Source organism: Mus caroli, unplaced genomic scaffold, assembly GCF_978045245.1.
Source record: "Mus caroli unplaced genomic scaffold, Mus_caroli_1 scaffold_8, whole genome shotgun sequence".
Lineage (NCBI taxonomy): Eukaryota > Metazoa > Chordata > Mammalia > Rodentia > Muridae > Mus > Mus caroli.
In genome coordinates this window covers 57,104,956-57,127,400 of record NW_028227263.1, presented here as the reverse complement: position 1 = coordinate 57,127,400, position 22,445 = coordinate 57,104,956, and the positions used below count along the sequence as shown (strand labels likewise).

At 40.9% G+C, this 22,445-nt stretch overlaps 1 protein-coding gene across 2 annotated transcripts in view; it reads right to left on the bottom strand.

Annotated features, from left to right (window-relative positions):
• Window positions 1-22,445, bottom strand: part of Tmem135 (transmembrane protein 135) — a 262,399-nt gene that overhangs the window by 193,141 nt on the left and 46,813 nt on the right. The window contains exon 1 of one of the 2 annotated variants that reach the window (XM_021167721.3): window positions 918-1,242. The exons of the other annotated variant lie outside the window; for it this stretch is intronic. Within the exon in view, the coding sequence (XP_021023380.1) occupies window positions 918-1,058 (141 nt within the window). The 5' untranslated portion in view covers window positions 1,059-1,242. Of the gene's footprint in view, window positions 1-917; window positions 1,243-22,445 lie in introns of those variants that run through there. 2 annotated transcript variants of the gene reach the window in all.

Sequence of the window (22,445 nt, the reverse complement as noted above, 5' to 3'; positions counted from 1 at the left end):
GAACTTGGCTTCTGCAACCTCTGAGGGAGTCACTGTCTTTTCCTGTGTTCTGTCTATAATTACAAATTAGACTTCTCCATTAAGTTACAAACATAATCATACTGTCAAAGATGTCATCAGCCCAAATTACTACCTCAATGAGAAATAAGAATGGATCACTCATTGAGTATTGAACGAACTTTTAGGAAACATACAAAATATGATGTCTACCTTCTCAGCATACAGACAAATGAGAAAATGACAATGAACTTCAGTAGCCAAATTGCACATCTTCAGTGCCAGGATGTGGAAATTTTCTCCCACACAGTGGCACTCACTAGGAGAAGATATCTTTATCAGTTCTCGATGTTACTGGTAGGTTTCCAGATACTCTCTCTAAGCTGCCCTACATGTAAATCTGTATAAGAAAATGACCTCAGCAGCAGGCCACTAAAACACCTTCAACGAAATCACCGCACAAAATCTCAAACCAGGAATCTACTCCGGGAACTTACGAAAGAACAAACCGTCCAGTGGCATCTCTGTCATCTCAAACAAGGACAAAATCTGTGACTAAGCAGGCTTGGGGGGGGGGGGGGTGCAGAACACCCTTTTTCATATGAAAATGGGGCCGGAGGGTGGTAAAGTGGGCTGAGGGGACACTGTGTGCATGCATTGACTAAATAAATACAAAGCTCCAACATCTCTCCATCACAGAGTCTCTGGATCCAGGTTCTCGATCAAGTGTAAGGCACTTGACCCTACCTGTCTAGAGCACATCCCCATCCTAGCAACAGGCGTCCGGTGACAGTTCACCCTCGGGGTTCCCTCCCCCTCCTTCCGCCTAGGACTCCCCCCAGGCCTCTCTCACCACCCCTAAAGCTGACCTAGGAGCAACGAGCCCCGGGAGGCCCTGCACCAGCGCCAGCCCTGCTCACCAGGTACAGGGGTGCGTAGATCCTGAGGGACTCCTCCAGGGCGCCCCAAGTGATCTGCAGGAAGGAGACCCTGCAGGAGGGGTGCCAAGTGTGGCCAATCTCGTAGCAGCTATGAGGGATGGACTTGCTGAGGGCCGCCATGACGAGCGGCGGTGGCAGCTGCGCGTGGTCAGGGGAACGCAGGGTTCGGCGGGTGCGGCAGACACGCAAGGGCGAGGCGGGTGCCGCGCGGGCCTCGGCGTGAGGGGTGCGAAAAGGTCACGGGAGCAGGTTACTCAAGGCCGGAGTCCTCGGATGTTGGCCGTCCGCGTAAGGCAGCGCGAGGGGGCGGGGCGCGCACGACGGAGGCGGGGAGGGGAGGCGCATGCGCGCTCCCGCGGGTGGGCGGGCGCCGGACGGGCAAAGAAAGCGAGCACCTTCACCTTCCGAATGGGAGCACGATTCAGAGAAGCACAACCGGGAGCGTGATGGTGGACCCCGCCTGGGTCGGGCTATATAGCTCAGCCCTTGTCCTGTCAAAGCCTGGCCAAAAAGAGCAGAGGGTAGTGGAACAAAAGGATTCTGTATCTTTGCTGGGAGATGGAGGCACTTGCACCACTGTTGTCCCTCGTCCCATTGGTTCACCTAAGACTACCTACGGTTGCAACAGAACCTTCAACATTCTCGCTACTTGCTCAACCTCCTAAGCTCTATTGTGCCTGTGAAGTCTTGAAAATACTAATTTAGATGTGTTTAAATGCATGCTATATGGAAAGAGACAGTAGAGAGACCTGCCAGCCCCTAATAGAGTCCTAACAACAGAACTTCACAAGTGCTTATCACCCAAGCAACATACAGAGCAGAGGCAGCTGCAGTGCAATAGAACTCCTGCCTGGCTAGAGAGCTTAATCTAAAACTGATTGCCATGACAATCCACCTGCCATATAGCCCTTGTGTATAATAACCTGCTTTCTTTGGACTTGTAAATTCTGTACTTTTTAAAGCAGAAAGGCTTTGCCTTTAGATCAATCTCTCATATTTATCCAGTTCCTTCTACAATATTTACTAAACTAATATGATTTTCCAGCCCCTGTTTGAAACCCTGGACAGACAGATGTGGAAAAGCTGTGTTTCTACTACCAAGAAACTAATGTTCCAGAAGTGAGAAAACTAACAGATAAGATAGGTGTAAACTATCTGCAAGATGCCTAGCTGTATGTTAAATACCCTGCTAGCTATCACCTTTGATTGCTGTGCTGCTTATAAAATGACCACTTCACTAACATGACATCCACACACTAGCCAAAAGGGCCAGAGAAAGAAGAGGGAAGAAAAACTTCTCAGGCTGTGCCTGGCAGCACACATCTGTAATCCTAGCACTTGGAAGGCTAAACAGACAGGTCTGGAGTTCAAGGCCAGGCTGAGCTATGCATTGAATTTGAGACCAGCCTAGGACTCTATCAAGAGACCTTAGCTTTTTCAAAAAGGAAAAAAGAAAAGATAGAAACTTTTAGGTAAGCCTATGCAAATCTCAGCTAACATTTGTGTAACACGATGTCAACTTGGGCAATTGGCAGCTAAAGGCTGATAGTTATATCACTGCACAAAATGGCAAAACAGATACTAGAGACACTAATAGCATCAGCCATAGTCGCCTCTGGCTACTCAAACATCTGGACACATCATTCTTCCCCACAGATGAATGTACTTCCCATGAGAGAGAACTGAAAGTGCCCAATGGTATGACATCCCTTTCAAAGTTCAAGATCTCCCTGAAGATCTGCTGTCCATTTTGTCACCCCACTCAACATGCCCAATATAGAATCAAAAATGGGAACAAAATAATCACTGTGTTTAAAAAGCTCTCCAGCTCAGAAAGGACATGGATCAGAAACACACAGCGTAAGCTTGTGCCAGCAATCACAGGAATTACAACTCAAGCTTACTTTACTAACATCAAGAATCTATTCCTGAAAGCCTGAGGGTCTACAAGAAACAATGTTAAAAACATTTTAGGTGAAAGACAAAGTTCATTATACACAAGCCTCCCTTCTTTGATTATTTGAAGTAAAATATTAAATATAAATAAGAGACCATCATACGGTGATCCTCAGCACTTTATTTTCTTTTTATTGAAAATGATTTTTTCATACAGCATATTCCCTCCTTCGTGTCCTCTAAGATCTTCCCCACTACCCCATCCATCCAACTCCATGCTTTCTTCTCCCCCCCCCTTCTCTTTGGAAACAAAAAGGTAAATTTTAAAAATAAATCAAACAGACAGACAAAGTAAACAAGCAAAGAAAAAGCACAAACACACACACACACACCATTACACATAAAATGGGAAGATAAATAAGGAAAAGACAAGTAAGTTTTTTTTAAAAAATGCACAGTTTTGTGAGGCAATACATCTCAAAAAGACCATTAAGTGTGCTTCATGGTGGCTATCTACTGCCGCACATGGGACCTCCCTTAAGGGTGATTTGTATACCCAGTAAGAATCCATGGAAAAACTAATTTTTTTTTTATGAGCGGTTGTCAATTGGAGATAGCTTTTGGGTTAAGGATGAGGGCTTTCGTGTCCAGTTCCCCTCTCAGCACCAGGACCCCATCTGGCTTAAACGTGTGCAGGCAGGTCCTGTGCATAACGACTGCAGTCTCTGTGGGTTCACACAGACATCAGTCCTGCTGTGTCTGGAAGGCACTGATTTCTTGGTGTGCTCTATCTCTTCTGGCTTTTACAATCTTTCTGCATCCTCTTCTGCATAACTCCCTGAGCCCTCAGCGGAAGAGTTTGATAACAGCATCCCAATTGTGACTGTTTCAAGGTCTCTCACTCTCTACATATCACTCAGTTGTGGGTCTCTGTACTCATTCTCATCTGCTGCAGGAGGAAGCTTCTCTGATGGTGACTGCATGGTACTTTTAAAAACATCAAGTTAGAGTTGGGATATGGCTCAGTAGTTTAACACTTGCCTAACATGCTGGAGGACCTAGATTTAATTCCCAGCAACACACACACACACACACACACACACACACCACCCCATATGATAGTATGATTGGTAACAATTAGTTACTTCTGAATATGATAGATCATAGAGTTTGCATAGTTTATACAAAAACAGTGTGTGCCAAGTGGTATAGGAATTGCATACCAATAGATAAAAATATTTTAAAATTACAATTAAAATGTGCAATTTCTTTTTATTAACTAACCATCAAATGGAGTCTTAGAGTTCAAAGGAACTTGAGAACAAGATTATTGTCACTGATGCCAAAGCTAGTGGTGCTGATAGGTGGGTAGCTACGGGACAATCTGAGTCACGCTCTTAGGATTACGGGAAAAGAAGGGTTCTCATGTCTACTGCTGTTGTAGAGACTCCAAGATAGTATTTAGAACAATGGTTCTCAACTTTCCTACTGCTACAACCATTTAATACACTTCCTCATGTTGTGCCAACCCCTAATCACAAAATTATTTTCACTTCCACTTCAAAACTGTAATTTTGCTACTGTTAAGAATCATAATGTAAATATCTGTGTTTTCCAGTGGTCTTAGGCAACCTCCTGTGAAAAGAAATCCCCCCCCCAAAGGGGGTCATGAACTACAGGTTGAAGACCACTGCACTAGAAAGTCCTCAAAATAGGGATCTTTAAATATGAATGCCCCCCAGAGTCTCTTATGTTTGGATGGCTGGTCACCAGGGAGTGGCATGACTTGAAAGGATTAAGAGGTGTGGCTTTGACTGAGGAAGTTTGTCCCTAGGGTTGGACATCAAGGTTTCAAAGGCTCATATCAAGCTCACAGTCTGTTCCTCTCCCTACAGACTAAGGTGTAGCTCTCAGTTACTGCTCCAGCAACTGCCTGCATGCTGCCATGTTTCCTGCCATGATGATAATGGACTAACCCTCTGAAACTGTAAGCAAGCTCCAATTAAATGCTTTCATTTATACTAGTCGCCTTGGCCATGGTATGTCATCACAGCAATAGAACAGTGACCCAGACAGGCTTTATAGCTTAGAATAATAAAATTTTGGGCAATTCTGCTTGCAGTAATTTATATTTTTAATTTATAGAGTATAAGAAGATATAGAGCATCATACTGGTTTCCAAAACAGGATTGTCATCACACTACCATTATGCTTAAGGAATGTGGATGTGAGCATTCCCTCTGCATGGGCGATTTGTTATTTTGGGCTGGACTGTGACAGTAGATACTCTCTTTGTGCCTTCATTGTTTCTTCAAAGAAAGGGAGGGAAGGAGGGGAAACATGAAGCAAGGAGCCAACTCGACCCCTGGGCGTCATCAGCGGAACCAAAGTTTCCCCAGAGAAGAGGCATAGTAAATGGAGGAAAGGGAGTAATCTAACAGCGTTGGTAGAATTCAAAGACTTGAAGACATGAGTTGAAAATGGTTGCTCCGGTAAAAAGGACACATGCTCCACTATGTTCATAGCAGCCCTATTTATAATAGCCAGAAGCTGGAAAGAACCCAGATGTCCCTCAACAGAGGAATGGATACAGAAATTATGGTACATTTACACAATGGAGTACTACTCAGCTATTAAAAAGAATGAATTTATGAAATTCCTAGCCAAATGGATGGACCTGGAGGGCATCATCTTGAGTGAAGTAACACAATCACAAAAGAACTCACACAATATGTATTCACTGATAAGTGGATATTAGCCCAAAACTTAGGATACCCAAGATATGAGATACAATTTGCTAAACGCATGAAACTCAAGAAGAATGAAGACCAAAGTGTGGACACTGTGCCCCTTCTTAGAATTGGGAACAAAACACCCAGGGAAGGAGTTACAGAGACAAAGTTCGTAGCTGTGATGAAAGGATGGACCATTTAGAGACTGCCGTATCCAGGGATCCATCCCATAAGCAGCTTCTAAACGCTGACACCATTGCATACACTAGCAAGATTTTGCTGAAAGGACCCAAATATAGCTGTCTCTTGTGAGACGATGCCGGGGCCTAGTAAACACAGGAATGGATGTTCACAGTCAGCTATTGGATGTATCACAGGGCTCCCAATGGAGAAGCTAGAGAAAGTACCCAAGGAGCTAAAGGGATCTGCAACCCTATTGTTGGAACAACATGATGTACTAACCAGAACCCTGGAGCTCTTGTCTCTAGCTGCATATGTATCGAAAGATGGTCTAGTCGGCCATCACTGGAAAGAGAGGCCCATTGGACTTGCAAACTTTATATGCCCCAATATAGGGGAATGCCAGGGCCAAAAGAATGGGAATGGGTGGGTAGGGAAGTGGGGGGCGCTATGGGGGACTTTTGGGATAGCATTGGAAATGTAATTGAGGAAAATATGTAATAAAAAAAATATAAAAAAAAATAAAATAAAGTACTTTGTAGTTTCCAGTGCTAAAAAAAAAAAAAAAGAAAAGAAAATGGTTGCTCTTGGGGCTGGAGAGATGGTTCAGTGGTTAAGAGCATTCACTGCTCTTCTGAAGGTCCTGAGTTCAAATCCCCAGCAACCACATGGTGGCTCACAACCACCCTGGCGCCCTCTTCTGGGGTGTAGGAAGACAGCTACAGTGTACTTACATATAATAAATAAATAAATCTTAAAAAAGAAAGAAAGAAAATGGTTGCTCTCGCAATATTGGCAGGTGTCGACGGAAAAGAATGGAGGTATCCTCAAGATGTGATGCAGAACATTTATTTAACAGCACAGAATGAGTTCAGATATATATGAAGCCATTAAACATATATTCAGACACAAGCATGATACAAACTGTGGTACTAAGTAGACCCTAGTACTTCTTTATTTCTACAATATTTGGTATTCACATATACTTTGTTGGAAGTATGCAATGTTTTCAAAATAGTTACAAATAGCACATTATTTGTTTCAACATGGTTTCATGCACACACACACACACACACAGCACAATCAACTTATTTAAAGCAATGTTTTCTACTTTTTTTTCTCCGTTCTCTCTGACATTACTTAAGCTGTTAATGTAGGCAGAGGCTGTGGTTCAGTTAGTAGAGTGCTGGCCTATCACGCACTAGGCTTTGGGTTTGATCCCCAGCATCACACAAACCGGACATGGCAGTGCACACCTGCAGTCCCAACGTTCAGGAAATGAGACTGTGAGGACCGAAATCTCAAGGGCAGATCATCCTCCCCAGTCATACAATAAATACCAGACCAGCCTGCCCTCCGTAAGAGACTCTTCAAAAAATTAAAAGATTAAATATACATTTTCCCAAAGAAACATTAAAACAAACACTTCCTGTCTTGGATTGAGAGTTAAGTGAAAAATGTCTTTATGTCCCTGGTAGCACTTTTGTCCAACTTGAAAGGACCCAGGGAGAAAAATCTCTAAACTCCCACAGCCTTGACAAAGAATCCACATGACTATACCTGGATTTGAGCTTTTCCTTAAACAAAACCTTGTTTTCAGAACTTATTACCATCTAGAGACACGTGGAATGAAAAATAGCCATTTTCTTGTTTTGCCTTGTTTTAAACTAGAAAGTCCTAGAATTTTTGATATTCTCCTCAAATTCTTTAAAAAAAAAAATTGAGAAGATTCTTTGTACCGTATTGCTTCTTTTCTCACCATACATGTGTTTTTTTAAAACCAGATACTTACAACATTCTATCTGGAAATTTCCTTAACCAAAGACAGAAGTCCATTGGACAGTTTCCATAGTCCACATTTTGAGAGGCAATGATGTTTGGAAAATCTACTATGTGAGCAGGTTTCTTTTTTTTTTTTCTCCAGTCTCTGGTGTTCTTCACAAGCCTTCAAGAGTTGCCTAAAACACTCTCAACAACCTGACAATATTTGGTTATACTTTTATAACATACCCGCTATCTATATTATTTTGATAATTTATGGTTATTCTTTGAAGAGAAAAATGCTAAATGAGTATAAACTGAATAAGAGGAGGTGTGTGGAAGGAATGAGTCAGAGGTCAGCAACATCTCTAAAGAGACAGGGACATTTCTAAAAGTGTTAGTATAGGATTGGAATCAAAAAGGAGGGGCTACCAAGACAACAGAATCACATTTAGAGAGATTGCCCTGAGCCCCCAGGTGTTCCGGACTCAACAAAAACTCTCTCCCCTATAAAAATGGACCCACATGCCTTCCTGAATGGATGTCACTAAACATTTGACTTAGCAAGTTCATCTTTCTCTGAACACAGAAGCACCAAATGGACTCACATTGTGGTCTGGCCTCTTATGTAGCTCTGTCTCTGGTGAGACCCTGGGAAGGATGGTGTGTTTGGTTTTCTCAGTATACATTGGCATTGGGTTTGGGCATCCATTTATAAGCTTGAGTGTGTCACTTCGACTGGGAGAAATAAGGTCTCCCTCATAGCACTAGCAAAGGTTTCCAGCCTGTGTACTTTGCAGGTGACAACTGCTGAGCTAGTCAAGAAAGTGTAGGCAGTGCTGAGGTAACACATACATCCTAAGGCTCACAGAGCTTAAAAAAAGCAAGGATTACCCTGTATAAATTGGGCTATAATTTGTTCTCCTTCTTTTGTATTTTGTTTCTTTCCTTCTTCCCTTATTTCTTTCTTCCTCCCTTTCCTTCTTCCTTCTTTCTTTCTTCTTCCTTTATATTTCTTCTTGCCTGTATGATGTGTGTATGCGTAATTTTCAGTTACCATACATAGCGAAATATATAAAACTACAGAATAAAGCTGGCAAGTCTTTAATTATTCCTTTACTCCTGAAACTCCAAGCAGATTAATAAAAGAATATTTTCAACCACAGAGAAATTTCTTGTCTGCCCCTTTTCAATAAATATGCCTACAAAAAAAGGAAAGCTGCTATTCTTTTTTTAAAGATTAGAATCTCTTTTTCTCAGATCTTTCTTTCTTTCTTTCTTTCTTTCTTTCTTTCTTTCTTTCTTTCTTTCTTTCTTTCTTTAATGTTTATAAGTACTCTGTAGCTGTCTTCAGACACACCAGAATTGGGCATCAGATCCCCTTATAGATGGTTGAGAGTCACCATGTGTTTGCTGGGAATTGAACTCAGGACCTCTGGAAGAGCAGCCAGTGCTTGTAACCTCTGAGCCATCTCTCCAGTCCCAAAAAACTGCTATTCTAACTTCTTTGCTTCTTCCTAAAATGTTGTATTAACAGAAGCAAAAATTGAAATTTTGTGTACCTGGCTCCCTCTACTCAAAATGTACTGCATATTACTATGTGTTGCTACAGTTCATTCATTCTTATTGCTGAGCAAATTTTAATGTATGTATCAAAAACAGATTATACCTTCTGGGATGTGTGAAGCTCTTATGAATAAATCAGCAGAGAATGTTCTTTCTTTGTTTTTTATTGTTTTTAACACAGTCTCAAACTCTCTGAGTAACTCAGAATGACCTTACACTACTTATGCTCTTGCCTCTGTCTCCCCACTGCTGGGATTATAGGCATACATCACCATATGTAGTGTATGTTGTGCTGATGGAACCCAAGACTTCACACAAGGACTCCATCAACTGAGCTACATCCCCAGACCTACATGTGCTTTTGTTTGCCATTCTGAAGTCATATGCTTTTGTTTCTCTTGGGTATATACCAGGCAGTAAAGATATTGGTTCATGGCAATAGCTACATGTGTAACTTTGGTAGATGCCATCCATTGTTCTGGTTTTTGTGATCCATGAGTTGAATTGGTTTAATGATATTTCTGCTTACATTCCGTTTCTGGAATCTAGTCACTTGTCCCCAGCCTAGCTTTAAAGTAGAAGAGGAACTGCTTTGTGTGGCGTCCTTTCTACATCACCAGCAGAAGACGAAATGAGACTTGTAAGCTCAGGCTGACTATATCTGCTGTAAACAGCAATGACGAGCATCAAGACATTTGCATCGCAGCTAGATCTTGGTTGACTATTTTTCATCCGTTTGAGTAATGTGATTGTTATTGTTAATGAATCATCATTATAACTAATACAAGTTGATCAGTTTCAAATAACTTTAGATTATTTTAATCAACCTTTCTATGATCATAAGCTCATCCAAGGCAGGCTCTACTTCAAATTCATCTTCACTTCTCTTACTTTCTTGGTATAAATCAGCATTCCATTGTGGATAGAATCAAGCAAAGGCCAGGGTGCTCCTCTTTAGTATTAGCTTGTAAAATGTAAGACTATATACAAGAGTTTATTTCCTGGCCTGCTTTTAACAGAAGAAGAACAAAATGAACAGCTTATCATTTCTTTGCTCACTAAATCTCTTAGGATTGGTGCTGTGGTAGAAGGAGATCTTTAGGAAAACTAGTGTAATATAAGAGATAGTCAGCTGCCATTTTTTCTCAAGCTATTGCTTTAAACAATATCTCTCAATAAAATTCAGCATCTATTTTCTGAAGATTTCTTCGTTTATGCAGCAGGAATTCAGGTAATTAACAAAATCTAATTCCCTTAAGTTGTGTTTACTTCTCATCTGGCTGAAAATTAGAAATCTTTTGGTATGTTTCTTTGGCAGATATATTGACATTTTACATCTATGGATCTTCTAGTCCAACAATTCTAATCTTAGACCATTTTTCTACAGATATATTGAACAAAAAATTCTCCAGCCCTTTTTATAAAACAAAAAAGTAGCAAAAATGCATATGTTCATCCTAAGTAGATATGTACAAATTATGATGTAATTACCAACATTAAACAATGAAGAAATCAAAAGGAGAAACATGTGGACATACACATATTGGAGGATATTCATTATATTATATAAAAAGAATAAAATTGTAAGCTGTTGCATAACATTCATTGAATAAGGAGTACTTTATGCATATAGTTACAAGCATGTTTGCATAATCATTGAAAGTATTATGCATGGATATACAAAGAGATGTGAGAGCATCTCACCTTTCACTTTATGTGTGTCATTTTTCTAACTTTTATACATTATACTTTATGGGGCTGGGGGAGCCATACAGCCGTGTGGAACAGGTCTCGAGTAAGCATGGGATCGAGGCATGTCTAAACCCTGGAAATCTCATCCTGAGACCATCAGGAGAAGGACTCCTCCCTACCTGCGCCAGGCCTGCATATCCCAGTGCAGTAGACCTGTACCCACACCTTCGAGACACTTGAAGAGGTCACATAGTCCAGTGGCCAGGTTACAGGTTACTTCCTTTCCCCTTATAAGGTCATGTCCATTAGTGCTTGGAATTCCCCCTTATGCAAACAAGGCACCCCATAAACACACCCTGGCTGGGACCAATGATGTTCAGTTACCCCATAGCCTCTGTTCACCCTCAAAAGTTTAAATAGCCTATGTTTCTCCCAATTAAATAAGCTGCTCAATGAAACCTGCCTCTGGAGAGTCTGTGCACAGCTGCCTGAGGTTTCCATCCCCCTGGCCTTTCCTGCCTCTCTTTCCTTCTCAGATCACCCATCCAATCACAAGGCAGGCTATGCAGTTAAGAGAGGAGGAAAGAGGGAACAACAATACTTACAAATATTTCTCTTGCTTTCATTTATTTTTAGGTCAGAGATGTTTATTGCTCTGAATCATTAAATGTCCAAAAATTAATATTTTACTTTTCTTTCATTCAAAGCTGAAATATTAACAATATTTGCTTACATATAGAATTAGAATTTACAATAAAGTCTCCATCACATTTTAAAAGTATTTGTTTTCTTGTATAGAATTTTGTTAAGTAGAAATGGAATGTTATTGAGTCCTCTTTTTTTCAAGTCTGTACTCATAACTTTTCTCTTCCCTGGGACAGAATGCCTGATGTAAGCAGCCATAGGAAGAAAGATTTCTTTTGGCTCACAGTTTCAGTCCTGTCTCCACATTCTTGGGCAGAGCATCACACTGGAAGGAGCAGATGCCAGCAGAGGTGGTTCTTACCTCAGCAGACAAGAAGCAGGGAAAGGAGAGGTGTATCCTGGAAGAGGGCAAGGCACAGTAGAGCCCTAAGTTCCTGAGTGGCCTGATGCCTCCAAGTAGCCCTTATCTCCCACCTTTCCCAGCTCCTAATAATGCCTTCATATTATAAGTTCATCACAGAGTTAATCCACTGATCAATTCAGAATCCTCAGGGCCTATATCAGACCGGAAACACCTGGACACACCCAGAAGAGCACTTTGCTAATCTTGTAGGAGTCAAATAGCTGTAACTTCACGCTCACTAAAATAAAAATAGCAATCTCATTTTCACTAGCTTAGATCTGATTTACTATTTTCCACCATTTGGTCATAGACAATAATTGCAACAGCACTTCAGTATCTATGACATTATCACCATAGAGGTCACAGATCCATTTATGTTACCATTAATACAAATGTCTGGAAAAAAATCATCAATTAGCTCTCAGGCATTCTATGACTTATAGTTGTTGCAATGTCATAAAAATTAGTATTTTTATAACTAAATAACTGATTTCTCTTATTATCCTAAGCATTCTACTTTATACATTTCAAAGTAGTATGATCAGAAGAGATCTATAGTGGTCCCTAAAGTTTCAATACACCCATGACCCATACCTATGATTTAAATGACTGTATTAGCTTTCTTGTAAAAAAAAAAATCTCTGCAAATGCTATACACCTTGGCCTTCCATTGGTAGCTTTCCTTTCCATCACTTTCCCTTTATGACCAGTTTAGAGAAAGCTAGAGGACTCCAGTAAGACGTGCACATGGCCACACTCAGCATTTCTGGGATGGGAAGAAATGAAGCTTCCTGCTTTGGTTTCTCATTCCATCCCAGTTTCTGATCCAAGAGGACCAGTTCTTGTTTTGGCCATCTATTAATCTGCCTTTTCAAGGACTATAATTTTGGTGAGGAAATAACCAGTATGCAACACAGCATGCTATCGTAAAACTGGAATGTGCATATTAAATTTGAATTTGGAAAAGGCTAGTGCCACGTTCTTTCCACTTCCTGTTAAATTGTCCCCACTTTTCTTGTACTAATATACCAAGAGGTGTTCCTCAAATGAGAAAAGTGAAAGCACTGTAGATTAAGCATTTATTCAAAGCCACATTATGAGTTGACAACAGGGCCGAGATTAAATGTGGACCTGTCTCTTCAGTAAAGTTTTCCCTTTCTCCTTACTTAAATACATCTCCTACCTTTCCAGGAGCTAATGATGCTGATGGTATAATCTACTTCCTAGTAGGAGAAAAAAAAAACCACAGTGTGCTATTTGTTTTTGGTTTTGGTTTTTCTCATAACTATGCTTCTCTCTAACTGTTCAATCTATTAGGCAAAAAGTCTCTTTGAACACTTGATGTGTTGCAAGGACCAATCGAGCTCAAAGGATACAGCATTGAGTAAGACCCAGTTTTCACCCATGTGAAACTTGGTCCATTTTCTAACAGTTGTAGATGCCAGAGAGATAGCTAATTCCTATTCCTTTCTTTTGGTGACTTTCTATTCACCTTTCAAGATTCCTTTCAAATACAACTTCTTTATGAAGCCTTCTGTATAGAATTAGGTACTTTTTAGCAGAGACTAATATGTTCCAGGGCTGTTAGTGTTGCACTACAAGTATTTTATCCAATAAGGCATTACCCTGACCCCCACTTAAAACTTCATAGGATTAAAATACCATAAGATCCACATCTCTAATACCACATAACAATAGTCTTTTAATTTCAGTATTTTAGTCAACAGTTTCCTGCCACCCTCCTTGGATATCTACACAGTGGCCAAGAGTAAGAATGAACATTGGCTCTTTCATCTTGTGGCATACTATACAGACATGCACACTGTCTTGTAATTTAATAAATATTTGATCGAATGGAACTGAGCAAAAAAAAAAAAAAAAAAAAAAAGAACCATGGGTTCCTTGTTATACTGTATATTTGTTTGTATTTCAAATTTTTAAATGTGGGCCAGGGTGAGGTCTTATGGGATCAAAATACTTGTAGTACAGCTCCTAATAACCCTGGAACCTGTGAGAGAGTCCAGATGTGATGGCTACATCTGTAATCTCAGTTACTCCTACAGTGAGATAGGGTGCAGAAGCAGAAGAAACAACTGGATGCTCATAGGCTAGCTAGCCCTGAGAAAAGCTGCAGAAACAAGGAAGACCCTGCCTCGACAACATGAACAGCAAAACCAAGTCTTGTACGTTTGCCCTCTGACCCCTTCTCCCCACATACACACACACACACACACACACACACACACACACACACACACAATTTAATCTGATGGCATTCCTTATTGGTAATTTTAAATGATTGATAAAACCCTTTTTTTATTGTTTGGGCTAGTAGCCAACTAGTAACCAATATAAATGGAAACAAACATATAAGCATTTGTTGGCTGTTTTTGATTATAAAGTCTTAAGTCTGTTCAGGAATGTATTTTGAAAATCCACCCCTTTTATTCCAATTTATCTAAGTTGACACTCTCTGCAATCTAAACCCACTAATATTTACACCTCCAAATTTATCTAATTCTGCATGACCTATGAGTACAGAAATTGAATCCCCAAAGAATCGCAGTTTCACAATTTGGCTAACTCTAACTCTTTAACTTGCACAAAATTCTTCTTGAATTATTGTTGACAAGCCAGATATCTATGGGTTGAGAAAAAGAAATCAAAATTAGTTCCATATTTGTGTGTCAGAGAAAGAGCTGTGGTCCCTGGAAAGGGGCGGCTCTTTCCTTCTGCCTGGATCTTCAGCTAGACTCTTTTTACAAATGATAACCTTAGAAAAGCGCAGGCTGCTGTGATAGATGGTCCTCCTACTTGGAATTTGAGCTCTATCTAAAAACAGGCCAAGGGTTATTTTTAAGGCTCGAGTAGAAATAGTGTCTTATATTTCTTCATTTCAGATCTCCAAATGGCTTTTTCAAGATGTGGAAGCTGTCATTTATCTTGAAGCAGATAAGCCCTTGGTTTGGAGACAGTGACCTACATGGGCCAGGTGATTCTGCTTTTACTGAGCCAGATGCTTCCGGAGTGGAAACTTGACAGATGGGTTTCCAGAGAGCTAAGCTTTTTGGAATAAGAATATTCCATTTCTATGTCTACTATGCACTATTTATTTTAGTAGAAATGCTTGGGCTTCCTGTCTAAACAGCTTCTCACAAGGGATTTCAGAAGTGAATACTTTGGGATGACAGAAAACTACAGTTCCTGTTTCAAGCTCACACTGGATAAAAAGCCATAAAAACAAATGGGACTGGGCAAGGCCTGGTGTATAAAGACTGGCCTGCTATTATCCCATAGGTAGAGTCACTCAGACATGATCTTTGGTAGTGTAATCCCATAGGATATTTGGCTTTTATGTGATGATCCCACAGAAGCTACAGGGCTTTGAACTGCGAATTACCAGAGCTTCCTAGAGAGTGTGGGCAGGAAATGAGGTTATAGAAACTCAAGGAACACACTCTGTCTTCTGTTTGGGACTTTTAGTAGAATAAAATACACTGGAGGTCAGTCCCAAAGGAAGCCGATAAGCAGACTTCGCCAGATAGCCCAATATGAGGAACTAGGGAGAGAAGCACTTTTGAAAATCCCAAGCTACACAGTCTGTGCTTTTGAAGAACTTGGAGCATTCTTGATTAGTCATTTTTAAAATAAGTCCATCCTATAACACAGATCCAGCAATGGGAATATCTAACAAAGAACACAAATGTCTTTCCTCACCCACTGAGTCCAATATAGCTGAGGTGTCATCAGGTCTAAGACTGTAGGAAGAAAGAAGAAGAGCGATGGAGCAATGGTGAGAATCTGGAGGTGCAGGTGGCCAGGGAAGTATGGATGAGTGGGACATACGAGCAACTGTAAGGTGTAATAGCAGACCAGTGAAAGAAAAGCCTCATAAAAGACATTGCTGTCATCAGATGAGATGAAAGTTTAAACCACAGTAATTCAGACATGACAAGGCAAACCTGACCTCATCTCTAATCACAGTGTAGTGGAGTCAGGGAAAACTGGCTATACATATCCAGAATGCACCATAAAATACATCTTTGTACCTGAGCGGCCATTTAATGTAAGGCTTGGGCAATCTAACAAACCCTATGGGAGTCTCATAATTTATGGAAAGTACATTCACTGCTTCATGGACATCGCCCTTTGACCTATATTTTATTAATAGCATACCAAGTCCCATCAGGTACCAAGCAGTGCAGAAGAAACAGGAACAGGTCCAATGTAAACTTTTCAGAGTTCAAGGTAGAATTATGATCGTATGTTTAGTATGTTCATATGAGTGGTGAACGTGGAGGCACTCTCTCTCATGAGGATCCCTTTTCTTCTAGGTATTCTGAGGATGCTCTGCTGAGAACAGACCAATTACATGGTCTCTTTGGCTTTCACTTCAAACTAAGTCCTGTATCTATGCATCCACTACTACTGAATGATACCTTGTGGTGTTACTGAAACGTGGTCTCTTCCTTCTGATCATGTTGCCAGATCAGCTCACGGTATGGAGGTTACATCATGACTGAGCCCATCTCTCGATGCCATGCCTAGTAGAAAATGGCACTGTGCTATATCTTCTTGTCTGTAGCATTCTGATCTGAGTCCTTTTCATCTAATGGGATCACTCTCCCTCAGACACCATCAAGCTGTGAAACCTCACGTTAGCTACTCAGATGCTAACCAGACTGCACTTCACAGACTGCACAACCAGAGACCAGCTTCCCTTGCATTTTAACCCTAAAAATACAAAGGCCCTATTCTCACTCCTTTCTCAGACAGGGGGCCCTTTCATGCCTCCAGCTAAAGAGACATCTTTGGTGGTCTACAGGGTCACCACTCTCCTGGCATCATTTCTTCGTTGACCTTTACATGCTGAAGGTTCTTCCTTACAAATGGAATTTAGAAAGCCTGAGGTAAGAGCCCAAACTCCAAATCCCAGGATTCCTGCTTCTTGAGAAGCCATAGCTTTTGTGCCTCAATAATCCTTCCCCCAAATTTCATTCCTTCCAAGACATTCTTTTATCAAAGATTAAAAGAAAGTAAATGCGTGACTTTGTGAGTTCTCTTCTGCAAGAAGATCTTATGTTGACTATAGGGACTTTACGTATAAGATTCAGCTCCTCCTTTGTCTACACTCAGCATCTTCCATTATAAGTATAATATCCGTCAAAAAGCACGGACACTATAAAATAGATGGTCACATATAGGTAAAAGCTCAAGTGCTTGGGGGTCTGAAAAAAGGATCAGGATGGGTTCCAAGAATTTGAAATTAGTCTTGAAAGCATTCTAGGAGTTGGCCTGGTAAGCAGGGGATTTATTAAGGCACCCTAGGCATTCATTCATCTCTTGTTCATTCTACAAATACTACTGGATATGCACAGTGTGTGAGACCCTACTCTAATTGTTGGGAAGCGGGCAGGGGCCAGCAAGAGACCTTTTCTGGAGGCAGAGAGAAGGCAACGAGTTGTGACAGCATAATGCCTTGTCTGGGTCTCTCCTGGTGAGTCTTCTGCTGGTGATTCTGATTGCAGCTCTATCTGGAGCTCACTAGAGTTAAAACTCTTTCATTGGGAAAGGCTGGAGAAATGAACATTTTAACTGAAGACCTTATAAATACTATGGCATTAGAAGTGCATTGTAAATGCTTCAGGAACAAAGCAGAAATTGAACCTTACAAGTTGTGGAAAACGAATGGCTAAAAATTACGGGATGAATAGGAGTTCTATTAGGGAAAGACAGGAGGGACATGTAGCGGAAGGAACTTCCTGTTTAAGGTAAACAAGGTGTAAAGGCTGGGGTCTTTATCAAACATGAAACTCTGCCACAACCATTTTTGTTGAGGGATGACACCGCAGGCCAATCATCCTGGTGTTATATATTCGTCCAGTAAAATTAGTCAGGAAGGACTAGGGAGGTAGCTCAGTAGTGGAAAAGCTGACCAGCATACACAAGGCCATATGTTCAATTCCCAGCAACACACACACAAACACACACACACACACACACACACAGAGAGAGAGAGAGAGAGAGAGAGAGAGAGAGAGAGAAGAGAACTAAGCCAGAAAGTTCACTGAGAGCAAAGTAAATGAAGTCAAAATACTCTGTCAGTCAGCCAATTCATTGATCAGAAGAAAATCAGTGCACATTAAAACTAAAATTTCAAATAGTATAGGAACTGCACAACGTAGAGGTTAACTACTCTTTATTGCTATTGCCACTCACAAGTGGAGCCTCACTTTTCAGCTTAGCATCAGTTGTTTCTTAGTGTATTTACACTTCCCCCACATAGAACTTAGGAAATCACTTCAGATTTACTATTTTTTTAACTTGACAGTTTTTTGGCTAGCTTTTTATGTTAATGTATAGAATTGCATATTCTATTCTTTTTAAATGCTTTTTGTTTTAATCATATTTTATCCCTCACATTACATAAAGGGAAAAAATTAGAGAACTCTATGTAATTCCGGGGTCTGTCTTTACCTCTATCTTCCATTTCCCATAGGTAATGGTTGCTGTCTGTTAAAAATACGTTCGACTACTTTTTCTCTATCGTTTTTCTCTTTCCCTCCCCAGGCACATTTCCCACAGTTTTGGATTTTCTGCTTTCATAAATGAAATGATGAACAATGCTAACTTTCAGTCTTTATCAAATTTCAAAGCCCAAAGAACACTCAGAAGAACTGCACTCTGCCGATCACACTAAAGCCCTTTTCCCTCAAGGCCGTCTGCTCCTATCTTGCTTGCACTGCTTGTATTGTAGCCACTGAAAACATATCATAATAACTGGGAATGGAACCACTCAAAAGAACAAGGTGTGTTAGTAAGCTCTCAGGCCCTTGGCTCTCTCTTCAAGCTTTAGCATTATAAAACCAATCCAAGAAGAAACAAATATAGAAAGGGATTTGAGGGAGAAATATGGACATTTGGGAGCCCTTGGGCCCCTAAACCATTGGTTTTAGATGTGGTTCACTCCAGGACTTGGGCTGCTTTCCCTCTTGCAGTCAGGAAGACAGAGCTTGAAGCATGTAAAATCTTGGATAAAATGCAACAAGGAAGGTCGGTGATTGGAAGAGAAATGTGCAAGAGCCAAGTGGGAATTAACTCAAAGGCATTATGAAAGTTAGCTTTAGTGTGTCAGAACTGCAGACTCTGTTCTGTATTTCTCAACAAGTACCCTATAGGAACTTTGTAAAGCCCCAGAGTCCTTAAATAATGTTACTTAAGGCAATTTCATGTGTCTAGTTATACAGATTATTTGAGAATTTTTGAGCAAGAAATGATCTCCAAATACCCTTGTGTTCACTGATATCCTAAGGTAAAGGAATGCCCTGGAAGGCTTCCCATTTTCCAAATGTAATATTTTCCAAAATAAATGTCAGAGTAACTGCATGGCTGATAGCATGTGAACATTTTAATTCACACAATAATATTCTGGGGTTTATGGAAGCTTGGCCTTTGTCCAGGAAGTTTGGAACTCCAAAAACTGGCTGTTTCTTCTCTGTAGGGGGAAGAAGGGACATGTGACCCAGAATTGGTAAATTGGAGAGGAGGTCACCAACTACGCAGAGTTAAAGAAAGCAAAGTGAAGTGTGAGCTGCAGTGGGAAGGCAGCCAGCTGTATGGAAGGGAAGACTGGTTACCATTACAGGCTTCCAAATTAGGGCCTAGGAGAGACAAGAGGGGAGAACTTTACTACCCTTTGCTTCTCTCTCTCTCTCTCTCTCTCTCTCTCTCTCTCTCTCTCTCTCTCTCTCTCTCTCTCTCTCCTGGGGGGTAGGGCTAGCATAATGACATCCAGATGTAACCCTGGGATGCCAGGGATCCCCACTTCAGTTTTACCACAAGTCCAGCATATGTAGCTGTCATGTTTGCCTCTTTCAAGGAGCCTACCCAAATGGGTTTGATTGCCACCACCAGATGACATCACATTCTGGGGATGATCTGTACTTTTGTCTGTTCTGTCATAGTCTGGGAGATTCTTGAGACTAAGACATAAAATGCACACAATTTTTAATGTACAATATTGATTGACTGAATCTCTCTGGGTAGAAATGATCCCTGCCCTCTAGGAGTTCCCTTGATGCATTCCATGTACGTCATTCTGGAATCTTCTTCACATTCTATATTGGACTATCATTTCCGCACATGTTACCACCTCTATTAGACTCGTAATTCTTTGGTAATAGAGATGAGATAACGAATGTAAATTATTGGTACCATGTCTGATGAACAAATGATGGCTGTCATTATTTTTATAATGAGGTGCCTAGACAATCAAAAAGCTTTTCCTAAATATGAACATGAAAAACTTAAGAAAATCACACTGAAACAGAATATCTTTACTTTGTAAGTCACATCAGTAAACTATGCAACTGCAAGAAACCCACTGGCTTGAAATAAGGGAATAATGGGAGAGATCTAGTGTCTCTTGTTAGATGTGTCTCTTCTTTCCCATTCCCCGTAGAGAGAAAGCTGAGATAGGGTTAAGGATGTGAGTCAGTGGTGAGCTATATTATCCAAGGGGCACTATGCATGATGGATATATTATAAAGGGTGGACTATGGATGAGGCCACAGCACTTGTTCAAAGTGGCAGCTCAGAGAAAAGGAAAATAGGCTCTGGCCTGTTTGAGGTTCCTGGTTATATCACCTCAAATGGATTGGGAACAAGGGCTTCTAAGAAGCTCTTGTTATAAAGGAAGGACCATCTGCATAGGGCTGGGCCAGCAAAGGTTTCTGAAGAAGGCTGCATGCTACTGGGAAATAATGAAGGATGCTGATTGTAGACAAAGGCCTCTGAGGAGTTAAATCTTACAAGTAAAGTCCCTGTAGACAGCATTGGATCTGAGTAGCGTCTTCTCAGAATTATTTAAAAAAATCAAAACATAGCTTCCGTCCAAAGAGCTCTGACGTGCCTCTAAAAGGCAGGTGAGACTAGTAAACTAATCAACCAAACTCAATCAACCAAACCCAAGCCCAGGAGCCCGTGAAGACACACAGCAGGGACCCAATATGACACAACAGAACACTGAAGTGCTTGGGTCGATATCTCACTGGTCTCCAGACCTGGCATTTTGGTCATAACCCACTTTGGACCAAAGAAATGAATTCTTAAAGAATTCAGGAGGAAGAGATGCTGAGTTCCTGCCAATAAAGCTTGGGAGATAGTACCCTTAGCTGAGGAAATTAAAGAGATAATAATTTGGGTGCTAAATGAGATCCTGGAGCTTTTAGACCATTTACCGTCAACCCTACTCTCAGATCATTTGGCACACAGCTAGCACCAAGTGGGTGCAACCAAGGAAGTCACAACTTTTCATGTGGAATCTGGAGAGAGAGAGAGAGAGAGAGAGAGAGAATTTCCAATGTGAAGCAGTCCACGAAGGCACCTTAGCCACAGTACCTTTCTGAGTTCCTTTCAGCTCAGGTCTGACCTGGAAGCCTGCAACGCTTCGCCTGCCGCTCCTCCTGTAAGGACAAGGCAGCTAAGACTGGGTTTTCTCCAATGTTCTTTTTTTTTTTTTTCCTACGTATGTGCTCAGCTCATGGTGATCACTGACCTTCCTATTGCTGGATAATAGTCTATTGTATATATGACACAGTTTCTTAATCTATCCAACTAAAAGCAGACACTGAAGGCCGTTGTCAAGTCTTCACTGCTGTAAAGATTGTTGCGATTTGAATGGGAGTCCATACTTTTTTTTTTTTGAAGAATTTATTTCATTTTCTAGAAACAAAATAAAATGGGAAATGGGAGTGCTAAGTGATATGGTGGCCCTCCCTTTAATTTTGGACCTCTGTTTAATTCTTCCATGCTCTTTTCCATAATGCCTCTACCAATTCACATGCCCACCAGCAGTGTGCGAGGATTCTCTTTTCTCTGCGTCCTTAACCAACACCGTGAGCTCTTACCGTTTTAAATGTTAGATTACTTTACTTTTTCTTATTCTTTCATTCATTCACTTATGATTGTGTTTGGATGGGTGCCTAAGTGTCATGGCGCCTCTGTATAAGTCGCAGAACAACTACATAGGGTCGTCTCTTCTTCCGCATTGATCTGAATCTCCAGAGTTTTACAGAAAGTATTTGGCCCCTGAGCCATCATTCTGGCTCTCTTGTCTTTTTCCTAATAACCATTCAGACAGGTAGTATCATGTCTTACTGCAGCTTTGATTTGCATTTCTCTGGAGATTTGTGATACTGAACACCTTTGGGAAGGGTAGGAATTTTCTTTGAATTTTCTATTCAAGTCTTTTGCCCATTTTTAGATTGGATTATTTGATTTGCGCTATTAAGTTGCAGAAGTGCCTTGTATTTGTTTTGGAACATTATCCCCTCATTGGCTATATGGTTTGTAAACATTTTCCTCCAAGTCCAGGGGTCGCTTCTCCATTGTGTTGATTGTTCTTTGCCTGTGCAGAAGGTTGCACTCTGATGCAACCTCGGATGCAGTTCCACGTCTTTGGTTCTGCTTTTGTTGCCCGAGTACTTTGATGTCCTTTTAAGGTCTTCAGCAACCCTCTGATTGCCAAGGCCAGTGAATACTTCCTATTGTTTCCCTTGATTTCTATTGAGTATTTGATATCCCCATTACTGCTCTGATAGAAGTCTCTCCTCCCTTTGTTTCCTGATAACC